Source organism: Carassius gibelio, chromosome B14 (genome assembly GCF_023724105.1).
Source record: "Carassius gibelio isolate Cgi1373 ecotype wild population from Czech Republic chromosome B14, carGib1.2-hapl.c, whole genome shotgun sequence".
In the NCBI taxonomy this organism is placed as follows: Eukaryota; Metazoa; Chordata; class Actinopteri; order Cypriniformes; family Cyprinidae; genus Carassius; species Carassius gibelio.
The window spans coordinates 9,584,434-9,600,408 of NC_068409.1; the positions used below are offsets into that span (position 1 = coordinate 9,584,434).

Consider the following 15,975-nt stretch of genomic DNA (forward strand, 5'->3'; position numbering starts at 1 on the left):
TTCTCATGTAAAACATGATAGAATATATTTTTAAGAATACTGGTAATCAAACAGCTGATGGACCCCATTGATTTCCGTGATATTTCTTTGCCTATGCAAGTCAGTAAGGATCAACAACTGTTTGGCACTTAACAATTCTTCAAAATATCTTCTCTTGTGTTCAGCATAAGACAGAAACTTATACAGGTTTGGGACGACATATGGGTGCGTAAATGACAAGAAAATTTCATTACTGGGTGAATTAATCTTTTAAAAGGATGTTGCTGCTGGCTTTAGTTTTGCTACACAGTTGCATAACAATAAAATTATTTGCTAAGAATACCCTTTGTGTGTGTGATGGCATTCAATTATATTGGACAAGAACGTAATGCAGTTTCTTATTTTAACTCATGGTGTCGCTGTTTACCTGCGAAACAATGTGTGTCTTTAACACACATTTTCCGCCCAGTTCATGATGTCATACACATGGCTTCAAGCTCTTTTCGTTGTAGAAAATCGTCGAAAGTGACTGATCGTCTTATGGTGTACTCCTTTCGATTTGTCTTATTTTGATTTTACATTTGTCGTTTTGTTGTTGGGCTTAATTAATGCTTAATATCTGAAGAATTCCAAAGGTTCCGCGTTGCTTGCGAGATGTTTGGCCTTTTGTTCTTCGTGCTGATGGCGCACACCGTTAATGGAGACGTGAGCTATTCTTTTCCAGAGGAGATGAAACGCGGATCTGTGATTGGAAATATTGCAAAGGATCTCGGACTCGATGTGAACAGACTGTCATCTCGTAAGGCTCGAATTGATACTGAAGGTAACAGAAAACGATACTGCGACATTAATTTGAACACTGGAGAGCTGATCGTGGCGGAGAGAATCGACAGAGAGGGGCTTTGTGGAAAGAAAGCTTCATGTGTCATAAACCAGGAGCTTGTCCTTGAAAGCCCTCTAGAACTTCATCGCTTCCTTCTAAATATTGAAGACATAAATGATAATTCACCACAGTTCACAGAGAGTGTCGTTAAATTCGAAATACAAGAATCAGCAGACAAAGGATCTCGTTACTTATTAGATGAGGCTCATGATGCCGATATTGGTCGGAATTATGTGCAATCATATACGCTTCAAGATAGTGAACACTTTATTCTTAATGTACTAACCAGGGAAAATGGAAGAAAATATGGTGAGCTCGTGCTGAATAAAGAGTTGGATCGTGAGCAGCAGAAAGAGGTAACATTAATTCTCACTGCGGTAGACGGCGGGACTCCACCGAGATCAGGTACTGTAGCCATACACGTCACTGTGCTGGATGCTAATGATAATGCTCCAGTCTTTAGTCAGGCCGTCTATAAAGTCAGTCTGCCTGAAAATTCCCCTCTAGATACTGTAGTGGTGACAGTGAGTGCTACTGATGCTGACGAGGGACAAAATGGAGAAGTGACATATGCATTTAGTCATTTATCCGAGATTGTCCGGCAATTGTTTTTTCTTGATACAGTGTCTGGAGAGATTAAACTAAAGGGACACGTGGATTTTGAGGAGGAGAGTTCAATAGAACTGCCGATTCAAGCTAAAGATGGTCAGGGACTAGCCAGCCATTGTACAGTAATAATAGATGTTATAGATATCAATGATAACGCCCCTATAATAGTGATTAATTCCCTTAGCAGTCCTGTTCCCGAGAATGTGTTACCCGGTACAGAGGTTGGCATCATTAATGTGCAGGACAGAGACTCTGAGAATAACGGACAGGTGCGCTGCTCCATTCAGCAAAACGTCCCATTTAAACTCGTGCCTTCAATTAAGAAATATTATTCTTTGGTGACCACAGGTGAATTAGACCGCGAGCTGCTCTCTGATTATAATATTACAATTACTGCTACTGATGAGGGCTCTCCGCCTTTATCTTCCACTAAGAATATTCACCTGACTGTAGCTGACGTGAATGATAATCCACCTGTATTTCAGGAGCAGAGTTACAGAGCTCATGTGCAAGAAAATAACAAACCTGGCTCCTCTATTTGTTCAGTATCAGCTACAGACCCGGACTGGAGACAGAATGGCACTGTAGTTTATTCTCTGTTGTCCTCTGATCTCAGTGGCGCACCGGTGTCCTCCTTTCTATCCATTAACGGAGACACCGGGGTCATTCATGCCGTGAGGTCGTTTGATTACGAACAGCTGAAAAGTTTCAAAATGCTCGTGTTGGCCAGAGACAACGGTTCTCCTCCTCTGAGCAGTAACGTGACCGTGAGTGTCTTCATAACGGATGAGAATGACAACTCCCCTCAGATATTATACCCCTCGCCGGAAGGAAACTCCTTCATGACCGAGATGGTACCCAAAGCTGCTCAGGCGCGCTCCCTGGTCTCCAAGGTGATCGCCGTGGACGCGGATTCTGGCCAGAACGCTTGGCTCTCGTATCACATTATTAAAGCGACAGATCCGGGACTTTTCACTATCGGTGTCCACAGCGGAGAGATCAGGACGCAGCGGGACATTTCTGAATCTGACAACATGAAACAGAACCTCATTGTGTCCGTGAGAGATAACGGACAGCCCTCTCTCTCAGCCACGTGCGCATTGTATTTACTTATATCAGATAACTTGGCTGAAGTTCCAGAACTGAAAGACATGTCTCGTGACGAGAGCAGCTCCAAGCTGACATTTTATTTGATCATCGCGCTGGTGTCCGTCTCCACTTTCTTTCTGACCTTCATCATCATCATCCTGGCCGTAAGGTTTTGTCGCAGGAGAAAGCCCAGACTGTTGTTTGATGGAGCTGTAGCCATTCCCAGCGCGTATCTGCCTCCAAATTACGCAGATGTGGAGGGCGCGGGAACTCTCCGCAGCACTTACAATTATGACGCATACCTGACCACGGGCTCGCGCACTAGTGACTTCAAGTTCGTCAGATCTTATAATGAGGATACACTGACCACTGACCTGACTTTGAAAAAGACAGCTTTATATGATCTTGAAGGACTTGATGCACAATCAAATGAGGTAAGATTAATATTAATTTATTTTGAATGTATTCCTTTTTATTAGGCATGGATTTACACTGCTGGACAAAATTATTAAAACATTATTCTCACCAGCTAAAAAATAAATAAATAAATAAAAAATAAAAAATACATCAGTCATTTCCATCTTTTGCTGTATTGTCAGTAGGAAATAAACATTTTACACTTCCAAACATTCATTTTGACATTAATTGTAATAATCCAGTGAGATTTTTATTTTGCACAAGGAGTCTGACAACAGCTAGTGCTCCACACAGAGTTCTAATCTCAGCCTCATCCAGTCTGTCTCGAATGACATGAAGAAACAGAACAAACTGAGACAGACTAAATCCAGAAGAACTGTGGCAGCATTTCCAAGATGTTTAAAGAAACCTGCAAAGCTACAGTACTGTTAAAAGTTTTAGGCATTTGTGTAAAAAATGCTGTAAAACTAGGATGCTGTCAAAAATAATGTCAGAAATATTTGTTTTTATCAATTAACTTATATTAACTAAATTAAATGAAAATTTGGTGTGACCATCCTTTGCAACCTTTGGTTCACTTGTGCATTGTTTTTCAGGTAGCTTTGCAAGTTTCTTGATGCATCTTGGAGACATTGCCACAGTTCTCAATTTATTCTGTTTCCTCTTGTCATTCTAGACAGACTGGATGAGGCTGAGATCAGATCTCTGTGTGGAGCACTGGCTGTTGTCAGACCCCTTATGTAAACAAAAATCTCACTGGATTATTGTAATTAATGACAAAAGGAATGTTTGGAAATGTAAACTGATATTTTCAGCCAACTCACTAAAGCAAAATATATAAATAACTGAGTTCAAACTATTTTCAATACTAGTGTTATACTATTGTGGCCACCACTGTAAATCCAGATGTGCATTCATTGAACTCAGGATTTTCTTTTCTGCAGTATTGTTATTTACATATTTTGTTAAAAATGACACCAACGCATATGTTAACTCACTGAGAGCAGAAGTGTTTTTTATTTTTTTATTTTTTATTTTTTTTTATCAATTAAGTGAGGTTTCCTTTCCAGTTGATATGTGAGCAGACCATTATTTGTTCAGTGATATGTAAGCTTGTATATCTTTTTATCATCCGTTATTTCAAATGTCTTTATTTTTGCAAATAATTTACATTTTCAGCATTTTATATTCTTGGCATTTAACATTTTGTCAGATTAGAATATAATAGTAGCATCTTTTTTCTCTTCGTTACTTTTTTTTTTTTTTTTTTTTTTTGTGAAATTAATATTTGTTTTCTGATGTTTCTGTTCAGCGTTGTATTCATTTACACTTCGATAACTACAGTTTCAATGTTCAATTATTTATTTATTGTTTGTCTGACACATTAATTGTACTCTTTTTGTTGAGCCTTTCCTGTGCATGGCCCACATCTGTTGAGATCATAAATTGCAGTTTTCACATTTTAACGCCTAGAGTCGCTGTTTACCTGCAGAGGATTTGAGACATAATGTTATTTTTTTCTCCACCCTGTTTATGATGTCATTCCTTGTAAAGACAAAACAGCTCTACTGAAATGTTATTCGACTCTGGCTACTGGTCGCGTCTATTGTATCCGCCTCAGCGAGGTTTCTAGATTCTCATTTTGCTTTCGTTTAATGCTCGGATATATGCTGGTTTTGTTTAATATTAGCCTGCATAGGAAATATGGATCGCAGATTCTTTCCGACGCATTGTCTGATTGTGGGCATTTCTCTGATTATAGTCATTACGCACGCCGCTTATGGAGATTTGAGCTATTCTTTGCCGGAGGAAATGAATCGCGGATCTGTAATTGGAAATTTAGCAAAGGATCTCGGGCTTGATGGGAACACACTTACATCTCGTAAAGCTCGCATAGATGCTGAAGGTAACAAAAAACGATTCTGCGAAATTAATTTGAGAACGGGAGAAATGATAGTGGCCGATCGGATAGACAGAGAGGTGCTTTGTAAGGAGAAGCTTTCCTGTACGCTTAATTTCGAATTTGTGTTAGAAAACCCTTTGGAACTGCATCGTGTTGTTTTACAAATCCAAGACATTAATGACAATACGCCAATATTTCCCAAAGATGTAATCAAGCTTGAAATAAGTGAAAATGCCATTAAAGGTGCTCGCTTTCGTATCATTGAGGCTCGAGATGCTGATGTCGGCCGCAATTCAGTACAAAAATATATATTAGAAAAAAATTATAATTTTGTTTTAGCGGTGAATTCAAAAACAGATGGAAGCAAGAATGTCGAGTTGTTGCTTGATAAAGGGTTGGATCGTGAGCAGCAGAAAGAGGTAACATTAATTCTCACTGCGGTAGACGGCGGGACTCCACCGAGATCAGGTACTGTAGCCATACACGTCACTGTGCTGGATGCTAATGATAATGCTCCAGTCTTTAGTCAGGCCGTCTATAAAGTCAGTCTGCCTGAAAATTCTCCTCTAGATACTGTAGTGGTGACAGTGAGTGCTACTGATGCTGACGAGGGACAAAACGGAGAAGTCACATATGAATTTGGGCATTTATCTGAATCTGCAAAAGAAACATTTTCATTGGATCATCAAACTGGACAAATTGCCGTGAAAGGCCCAATAGATTTTGAAGACGAATCAAGGTATGAAATTATTGTTGAGGCTAAGGACGGATATGGTCTTTCCTCAGACTCAAAAATTGTAATAGAAATTACTGACATAAATGACAATGCCCCAATTCTTATACTTAAATCAGTTAACAGTCCGGTTCCTGAGAATGTGTTACCCGGTACAGAAGTTGGCATCATTAATGTGCAGGACAGAGACTCTGAGAATAACGGACAGGTGCGATGCTCCATTCAGCAAAACGTCCCATTTAAACTCGTACCTTCAATCAAAAATTACTTTTCTCTGGTGACCACAGGTGAATTAGACCGCGAGCTGCTCTCTGATTATAATATTACAATTACTGCTACTGATGAGGGCTCTCCGCCTTTATCTTCCACTAAGAATATTCACCTGACTGTAGCTGACGTGAATGATAATCCACCTGTATTTCAGGAGCAGAGTTACAGAGCTCATGTGCAAGAAAATAACAAACCTGGCTCCTCTATTTGTTCAGTATCAGCTACAGACCCGGACTGGAGACAGAATGGCACTGTAGTTTATTCTCTGCTGTCCTCTGATCTCAGTGGCGCACCGGTGTCCTCCTTTCTATCCATTAACGGAGACACCGGGGTCATTCATGCCGTGAGGTCGTTTGATTACGAACAGTTGAAAAGTTTCAAAGTGCTCGTGTTAGCCAGAGACAACGGTTCTCCTCCTCTGAGCAGTAACGTGACCTTGAGTGTCTTCATAACGGATGAGAATGACAACTCCCCTCAGATATTATACCCCTCTCCGGAAGGAAACTCCTTCATGACCGAGATGGTACCCAAAGCTGCGCAGGCGCGCTCCCTGGTCTCCAAGGTGATCGCCGTGGACGCGGATTCTGGCCAGAACGCGTGGCTCTCGTATCACATTATTAAAGCGACAGATCCGGGACTTTTCACTATCGGTGTCCACAGCGGAGAGATCAGGACGCAGCGGGACATTTCTGAATCTGACAGCATGAAACAGAACCTCATTGTGTCCGTGAGAGATAACGGACAGCCCTCTCTCTCAGCCACGTGCGCATTGTATTTACTTATATCAGATAACTTGGCTGAAGTTCCAGAACTGAAAGACATGTCTCGTGACGAGAGCAGCTCCAAACTGACGTTTTATTTGATCATCGCGCTGGTGTCCGTTTCCACTTTCTTCCTGACCTTCATCATCATCATCCTGGCCGTGAGGTTTTGTCGCAGGAGAAAGCCCAGACTGTTGTTTGATGGAGCTGTAGCCATTCCCAGCGCGTATCTTCCTCCAAATTACGCAGATGTGGAGGGCGCGGGAACTCTCCGCAGCACGTACAATTATGACGCATACCTGACCACGGGCTCGCGCACTAGTGACTTCAAGTTCATCAGATCTTATAATGAGGATACACTGACTGCTGACCTGACTCTGAAAAAGACTCAATCCGCTGTGGATGATCTTGAAGGACTCGATGCGGAAGTGATCGATTCGCTTCAGGTAGGACTAATAAATCGCTTTTTAAAATAATGTGTGTGTTTACAGATTAAATTTGTTCATGTAGTAAATAGACTTTCAATAAAAAGAGACTCTGTTCTCGTAAAAAAAAATCGTGACACATATAAGATGTTTATTTAAGACACAAACCATTTTTAAAGGACAATTTGTAATCTGAAAGCGTTCTGGACCTTTTATCATTTATTTTTATATATGCATGGTCAGGTTGGAGCAATTATTACTTAAGCAATCTTTCACAAATTGTTGTTTGGTGACCTTGCATAGTAATCAAAGTCTGTCTTGTGCTAAATAATAGTTCTTACAGGGTCTTCGTTTTGTCTAACTTCCATTTTTGTGTCTCTCTGTGTTTTGTATTTCTCTCATCTACGTTTCATTTATGTGAAGTTAATAAAGTCAATTAAACTCATTTACCAGTACAATTTTGGCCAGCAAAATCCTTTAAAAATCCGTTTCAGTCAGATTGGAGATGGCACAGCGTATTTTTCTTCTGTTGCTGTCCATGGTGCTGCACTGGTTTTTACTGTTCTGAGGATTGTTGCTCCTACATAAGTAATGTAATCTATGTCCTATTTTCGAAATACTATGAATATTGAGATCATGTTTCTGTGCCTCCGCAGGGAAATTGATTAATCGAAATTGGTAGGATGATTTATGGCTGTTTTTGTGATTGTTTTATTCCTTCGTAGTTTTACGTTATGTTTGAATTTGATGTATTTTGAAAGGAATAGGAAAGTACATGTTTATAGTCCATTTGTTGTTAATGAAACAGACCATGCAGGCCTTTCTCTGATATATGTGTATTTTTATGCTCTGAAAATTTACATATAGAGTGATTCGCCTTTTTAAATGATGAAATTATCGACAGTGAGAAAAAAGTTATACTGAGACCCATTTGCCGGTTATAGTTTCTTTTTTTTCTATCTCTCTATTTTTTCTCAATTTAGTCCTGTGTAACCCTGTCATTTCATTAAACGTTTCTGCTTCTGAATTAAGTAAGAAAATAATTTGTGAATTATTCATGATCGAGATAATTTCATTTCCATGGCGCAATTCAAGACTGACGTTTAGCACGAAGCACTTTTTTATAAACATTCGTGGTTCAAGGCGTGCTTCAACATGCACATTATATAATATTTTCTCCTGGGTCAATTTTAAAATAGTGTGATATTTCCAGTTGCACAGTTGCTTTGAAACATTTCAGGTGTGTTAAGTTAGTGTATTTCAGTTTTTCCCCTCAAATAATGAGCTCTTACTAATTACTTAAAACAAATATTTGGTTAATTATTAGAGCGTCTGACTGGAGGTCTAAACACTGGGGAATAACTAACTATAGTATGTCATACTACAGAGGCTGGAGTGGATTTGACACAGGGATTAAAGTAAGAGAAAGAATTGTACTCAGAAAACACAAATTTACTCATTTAAAATTCACAACGAAAAAAGGGCTCTCTGTTTAATTGTGAAAACTGCCATAAGTTCGCATAATATGACTTGCAAACTGGATTTAGTATTTTTATTTTAAGATGGCATACCATGACTACAGTATTCAAATGTAGGCTTTGATGCATTTTAACTTATTGTCTGTGATGTAGAATACATTTTTCATGCCATGGGCAAACCATAAAGTATCTTGTAAATGTTAAATTTTAGCTTCTTCTCTCTTGATATCCTACAAGTAAGTTTTAAACTATAAACATGCCATTTTGTGTGCACTTTAAGTGTAATATCCAAGTTGTACTTGTCAGAAGGTTTATGAGAGTTTCTGCAGTTGTATAATTGAACTCATAGTGTCGCTGTTCACCATTGCAATATTTGACGTTCATATTGTTTCTCTCCATCCTGTTCATGATGTCATATATTAAGAACTGACCTCTCAGCTCGCTGTAAATCGTCGACGGCGAGCGTGCATTCCTCTATTGTTCTCTTATATCGACCATGAACTAAATTAAGTAATTTTATCTGGCTATACATGCTGATAACTTCAATAACTTTTTGTTGATTTTAATATAGATAGATTAAAACCTTACGCGTTGCTGCTGAGATGTTTGGTCTTTTGTTCTTCGTGTTGATGGCGCACACCGTTGATGGAGACGTGAGCTATTCTTTTCCAGAGGAGATGAAACAAGGATCTGTGATTGGAAATATAGCAAAGGATCTTGGCCTCGATGTAAAGAGTCTGTCGAGTCGTGATGCACGAATTGATAATGAAGGTAACAGAAAACTGTACTGTGACATTAATCTGAATACTGGAGAACTGATTGTAGCGGAGAAAATCGACAGAGAGGAGATTTGTGGGAAGAAAGCTTCATGTGTTATTAAACAGGAGCTAGTGCTAGAAAATCCTTTGGAGCTTCGTCGATTTGTTCTTAATATTCAGGACATCAATGATAATTTACCACAGTTCAAACAAAATATAATCAAATTCGAAATACGTGAATCAGCATACAAAGGATCCCGCTATTTATTAGATGAGGCCCACGACGCGGATATTGGTGTGAATTCAGTGCAGTCATATGCAATAGAAAACAACGAACATTTTCTTCTCAGTGTTCTTACGGGGGTAAATGGAGTAAAATACGGAGAGCTAGTTCTTAATAAAGAGCTGGATCGTGAGCAGCAGAAAGAGGTAACATTAATTCTCACTGCGGTAGACGGCGGGACTCCACCGAGATCAGGTACTGTAGCCATACACGTCACTGTGCTGGATGCTAATGATAATGCTCCAGTCTTTAGTCAGGCCGTCTATAAAGTCAGTCTGCCTGAAAATTCTCCTCTAGATACTGTAGTGGTGACAGTGAGTGCTACTGATGCTGACGAGGGACAAAATGGGGACGTGATGTATGAGTTCAGTCATTTATCAGAAAGTCTTTTGGAAATATTTGATCTCGATGCAGTGTCTGGTGAACTTAAACTAACAGGTATCATAGATTATGAGGAGGAGAGTACAATTGAACTGCCGATTCAGGCTAAAGATAGTCAAGGTCTAGCAGGTCGATGCACTGTGTTAATAGATGTTACTGATATCAATGATAACGTCCCTACCATAATGACTAAATCTGTAAAAATCTCCATTCCCGAGAATGCGTTACCCGGTACAGAGGTTGGCATCATTAATGTGCAGGACAGAGACTCTGAGAATAACGGACAGGTGCGATGCTCCATTCAGCAAAACGTCCCATTTAAACTCGTACCTTCAATCAAAAATTACTTTTCTCTGGTGACCACAGGTGAATTAGACCGCGAGCTGCTCTCTGATTATAATATTACAATTACTGCTACTGATGAGGGCTCTCCGCCTTTATCTTCCACTAAGAATATTCACCTGACTGTAGCTGACGTGAATGATAATCCACCTGTATTTCAGGAGCAGAGTTACAGAGCTCATGTGCAAGAAAATAATAAACCTGGCTCCTCTATTTGTTCAGTATCAGCTACAGACCCGGACTGGAGACAGAATGGCACTGTAGTTTATTCTCTGTTGTCCTCTGATCTCAGTGGCGCACCGGTGTCCTCCTTTCTATCCATTAACGGAGACACCGGGGTCATTCATGCCGTGAGGTCGTTTGATTACGAACAGCTGAAAAGTTTCAAAGTGCTCGTGTTAGCCAGAGACAACGGTTCTCCTCCTCTGAGCAGTAACGTGACCGTGAGTGTCTTCATAACGGATGAGAATGACAACTCCCCTCAGATATTATACCCCTCTCCGGAAGGAAACTCCTTCATGACCGAGATGGTACCCAAAGCTGCGCAGGCACGCTCCCTGGTCTCCAAGGTGATCGCCGTGGACGCGGATTCTGGCCAGAACGCGTGGCTCTCGTATCACATTATTAAAGCCACAGATCCGGGACTTTTCACTATCGGTGTCCACAGCGGAGAGATCAGGACGCAGCGGGACATTTCTGAATCTGACAGCATGAAACAGAACCTCATTGTGTCCGTGAGAGATAACGGACAGTCCTCTCTCTCAGCCACGTGCGCATTGTATTTACTTATATCAGATAACTTGGCTGAAGTTCCAGAACTGAAAGACATATCTCGTGACGAGAGCAGCTCCAAACTGACGTTTTATTTGATCATCGCGCTGGTGTCCGTTTCCACTTTCTTCCTGACCTTCATCATCATCATCCTGGCCGTGAGGTTTTGTCGCAGGAGAAAGCCCAGACTGTTGTTTGATGGAGCTGTAGCCATTCCCAGCGCGTATCTTCCTCCAAATTACGCAGATGTGGAGGGCGCGGGAACTCTCCGCAGCACGTACAATTATGACGCATACCTGACCACGGGCTCGCGCACTAGTGACTTCAAGTTCATCAGATCTTATAATGAGGATACACTGACTGCTGACCTGACTCTGAAAAAGACTCAGTCCGCTGTGGATGATCTTGAAGGGCTTGATGCGGAATTGAACGAATCCTTTCAGGTAGGACTAACGAAGTTTTTCTTTAATAAATGTTTGTAATTTTTTTTTGTTGTTGTTTGGTTTACAGATGTTTTACATTTTTATAAAGTACTTTTAATTCCTATTTCATTTTAAATCCCAGTTCACTGCAGTTTAGTAAAAAGGGAATATTTCTATTAGTTGTCCATGGTGCTGTGCAGGCGTGTGTGTTGCTGTTGAAGTTTTGATGAAGACCTAGTAAGAGTAAATGTTATAACTTATGTGTTTCTCTTTTCACATCTGCAGATAATGTTTGGTTGTTCCATGGCCTTCTAGTCATTTTATTTTCAACAAAGGTGTTATATTCATGTTTTGTCATTTAATGTCAGACATGTAGGACTTTATGGACGAGCTATATACACACATTTAAATAGACTTTTAAAGATAAATTCTTTATATATTGGTTATATTTGTGGTCTTGTGATTTTTGGACTTGATGCGGACATTTCTAAGTCTGAGGAGTAGTTTTTCTATTTTCTATAATGTATCTTTAGATTTTGCTGTTCATATTTGAGCAATTCTAATAATCCTGTTGCACGAATCGTCTACGTATTTGATTTTTTTCTTCGCTTGCTAAATAATCCTTTATATAAATTGTCATAAGCTTATGGCAAATTTAAAAACAACTTTGTCACATCTTATAACGAAGGTAGGTTGACTGCTAGCCTGACTCCAAGAAAGACCCAATTTGCCATCTTGAAGTGACTGATGCCGAAGTGAACGAATTCTTGCCCATTTATTTATTTATTTATTGAATATTCATAAAGTTTAAAGCCTTTTGGTGATTCTTCTTCTTCATCGTTGACTTAGTTACGTGAAATTGGCTTATAAAATCAGTTTCGTATGTCAAAAACGTTTTAAACGTTCTTTTAGTTTGATTATAAATGTCGTAGAACAAGTTTTCCTTTTGCTGTCGGTGCACTGTCAATTCACATTTTTTGTCTTTTTTTCTACGTGTTGTATCACGCTCTCGCGCTGTGCTTGTGTATATGTATGTATGTATTGAATTGTTGACTTAAATAATATTGTGGTCGTGTTTATCTTCCACTCATCAGGGAATGTTGCTGCAGGCTGTTGTTTTGCTAAATGATTATAACCCACACATAATCCTGTCAGATATATGAACATTATGTAGTTTCTTCATTTAACTCACAGTGTCGCTGTTTACCTGCAAAACAATTTGTGTCTTCAGTACAGATATGTCTACCCTGCTTGTGACGTCATACAGGGCTTGCATCTCATCTCTTTATAGAAAATCGTCGACATTGACTGCATGATATAATCTACGTCTATTATTCTCAGTTTGGTTCTATATGTTTTCTTGTGCGCGGTAATTATTACATGACTGGATCCGATTTCTGGTTAATATTTCAAGAATTCCAAAGGTTCAGTGCTTCTGCTGAGATGTTTGGTCTTTTGTTCTTCGTGTTGATGGCGCACACCGTTAATGGAGACGTGAGCTATTCTTTTCCGGAGGAGATGAAACGCGGATCTGTGATTGGAAATATAGCAAAGGATCTCGGACTTGATGTGAACAGACTGTCATATCGAAAAGCACGGATTGATACTGAAGGTAACAGAAAACGATACTGTGACATTAATCTGAATACTGGAGAACTGATCGTAGCGGAGAGAATCGACAGAGAGGAGATTTGCGGGAAGAAAGCTGCTTGCGTAATTAAAAATGAGTTTGTACTGGAAAATCCTTTAGAGCTACATCACTTCATTCTCAATGTCGAGGACATTAATGACAATTCACCTCAGTTCAAAGAAAGTGTTATTAAATTCGAAATAGGAGAATCAGCAGACAAAGGTTCACCATACATACTAGAAGAGGCTTATGATGCAGATATTGATCGGAATTCAGTGCAGTCATATACACTTCAAAACAATGAACACTTTCGCCTTAATGTACTAAACAGGGCGAATGGAAGAAAATATGGTGAGCTCGTGCTGAATAAAGAGTTGGATCGTGAGCAGCAGAAAGAGGTAACATTAATTCTCACTGCGGTAGACGGCGGGACTCCACCGAGATCAGGTACTGTAGCCATACACGTCACTGTGCTGGATGCTAATGATAATGCTCCAGTCTTTAGTCAGGCCGTCTATAAAGTCAGTCTGCCTGAAAATTCTCCTCTAGATACTGTAGTGGTGACAGTGAGCGCTACTGATGCTGACGAGGGACAAAACGGAGATGTAACGTATGCGTTTGGTCATTTACCTCAAAAGGTCCAGCAACTATTTTTCATCGATTTAGTATCTGGCGAGATTAAATTAACCGGGCAGATAGATCATGAGATAGAGAGTACATTTGAACTTCCCATTCAAGCTAAAGATGGTCAAGGTTTAGCTAGTTACTCCACCGTATTAATAGATGTTATTGATGTCAATGATAACGCCCCTATAACAATACTTAAATCTCTCACCAGTCCTGTTCCTGAGAATGTGTTACCCGGTACAGAGGTTGGCATCATTAATGTGCAGGACAGAGACTCTGAGAATAACGGACAGGTGCGCTGCTCCATTCAGCAAAACGTCCCATTTAAACTCGTACCTTCAATTAAAAATTACTTTTCTCTGGTGACCACAGGTGAATTAGACCGCGAGCTGCTCTCTGATTATAATATTACAATTACTGCTACTGATGAGGGCTCTCCGCCTTTATCTTCCACTAAGAATATTCACCTGACTGTAGCTGACGTGAATGATAATCCACCTGTATTTCAGGAGCAGAGTTACAGAGCTCATGTGCAAGAAAATAATAAACCTGGCTCCTCTATTTGTTCAGTATCAGCTACAGACCCGGACTGGAGACAGAATGGCACTGTAGTTTATTCTCTGTTGTCCTCTGATCTCAGTGGCTCACCGGTGTCCTCCTTTCTATCCATTAACGGAGACACCGGGGTCATTCATGCCGTGAGGTCGTTTGATTACGAACAGCTGAAAAGTTTCAAAGTGCTCGTGATGGCCAGAGACAACGGTTCTCCTCCTCTGAGCAGTAACGTGACCGTGAGTGTCTTCATAACGGATGAGAACGACAATTCCCCTCAGATATTATACCCCTCTCCGGAAGGAAACTCCTTCCTGACCGAGATGGTACCCAAAGCTGCGCAGGCGCGCTCCCTGGTCTCCAAGGTGATCGCCGTGGACGCGGATTCTGGCCAGAACGCGTGGCTCTCGTATCACATTATTAAAGCGACAGATCCGGGACTTTTCACTATCGGTGTCCACAGCGGAGAGATCAGGACGCAGCGGGACATTTCTGAATCTGACAACATGAAACAGAACCTCATTGTGTCCGTGAGAGATAACGGACAGCCCTCTCTCTCAGCCACGTGCGCATTGTATTTGGTTATATCAGATAACTTGGCTGAAGTTCCAGAACTGAAAGACATGTCTCGTGACGAGAGCAGCTCCAAACTGACGTTTTATTTGATCATCGCGCTGGTGTCCGTTTCCACTTTCTTCCTGACCTTCATCATCATCATCCTGGCCGTGAGGTTTTGTCGCAGGAGAAAGCCCAGACTGTTGTTTGATGGAGCTGTAGCCATTCCCAGCGCGTATCTTCCTCCAAATTACGCAGATGTGGAGGGCGCGGGAACTCTCCGCAGCACTTACAATTATGACGCATACCTGACCACGGGCTCGCGCACTAGTGACTTCAAGTTCGTCAGATCTTATAATGAGGATACACTGACCACTGACCTGACTCTGAAAAAGACTCAGTCCGCTGTGGATGACCTTGAAGGGCTTGGTGTGGAAATGAACGATTCCTTTCAGGTAGGATTGACAAAAAAAAATAATTTTAATATTATGGGTTTGCAAATTACTTTTATTGGCAACATACTTTCTAATGATTTAAGGAATGCTAACATCCTTGCATCCATCTCGTTGTCTGTTCTGTGAAACAATTTTATTAACTAATTTAATTTCGTATTTATTTTTAAATCCCAGTTCACTAGTTTAGTAGAAAATGCATATTAAGATTAGCTGTCCATGGTGCTGTACAGGCCGTGTTTGTTACTGTTGTATTCTTTATGACATCGTTACATTTGTGCATCTTGTGATTTTTTTTTTTTTTTTTTTCATTGTTTTTTTTTCTATTTTTTTTTTTTTGTGAAGGACTTTTTGCTAACATGGGTGCTTCTCTGCGATTTAACATATCTTTTCTTATTTACTTATTTAATGTTCTAACCTTAAATATTACATAAGTGTGCTTATTTTAATGGACTGCCATCACTAATAACAGGCTCTTAAAGATTTTGAAGCTCATTTTGAAGGCTTATAAGTAGATGTTTTATTTATATTATCTCTTAAAATTGCTCAAACAAGACCATACCAAAATAATAATAATAATATTCTAAAGTCATAAATCCTGGTTCACGAGTTTATTACTGTTTCTTTATTATTATTTTCATTGCTAGTTAAGGAA

The 15,975-nt window shown here is 40.0% G+C and overlaps 2 protein-coding genes across 21 annotated transcripts in view; both read left to right on the forward strand.

Moving 5' to 3' along the window:
* LOC127971208 (protocadherin beta-15-like) overlaps window positions 1-15,975 on the forward strand; it is a 112,143-nt gene that overhangs the window by 28,953 nt on the left and 67,215 nt on the right. For 2 of the 20 annotated variants that reach the window (XM_052574077.1, XM_052574073.1), the window contains one exon: window positions 14,679-15,611. The exons of 1 other annotated variant lie outside the window; for it this stretch is intronic. In XM_052574077.1, coding sequence (XP_052430037.1) covers window positions 14,679-15,449 — 771 coding nt within the window. In that variant the 3' untranslated portion in view covers window positions 15,450-15,611. Of the gene's footprint in view, window positions 1-1,819; window positions 2,365-4,303; window positions 5,774-6,231; window positions 7,455-12,738; window positions 15,612-15,975 lie in introns of those variants that run through there. 17 more of the 20 variants (XM_052574097.1, XM_052574098.1, XM_052574086.1 and 14 more) reach the window with 14 other exon arrangements.
* On the forward strand, window positions 8,712-11,819 carry LOC127971249 (protocadherin beta-15-like). The gene is made up of 2 exons (XM_052574146.1): window positions 8,712-11,525; window positions 11,790-11,819. Exons 1-2 carry the CDS (start codon window positions 9,150-9,152, stop codon window positions 11,817-11,819), a joined length of 2,406 nt encoding a protein of 801 aa, XP_052430106.1. The 5' UTR covers window positions 8,712-9,149.

What these genes read in the sequence shown, in the direction of transcription:
- LOC127971249 (XM_052574146.1), top strand. Translation starts at nt 9,150, where the DNA reads ATGTTTGGTCTTTTGTTCTTCGTGTTGATGGCGCACACCGTTGATGGA. An exon ending in AATTGAACGAATCCTTTCAG is followed by an intron (nt 11,526 to 11,789) that starts GTAGGACTAACG and finishes TCACATCTGCAG; the next exon opens with ATAATGTTTGGTTGTTCCAT.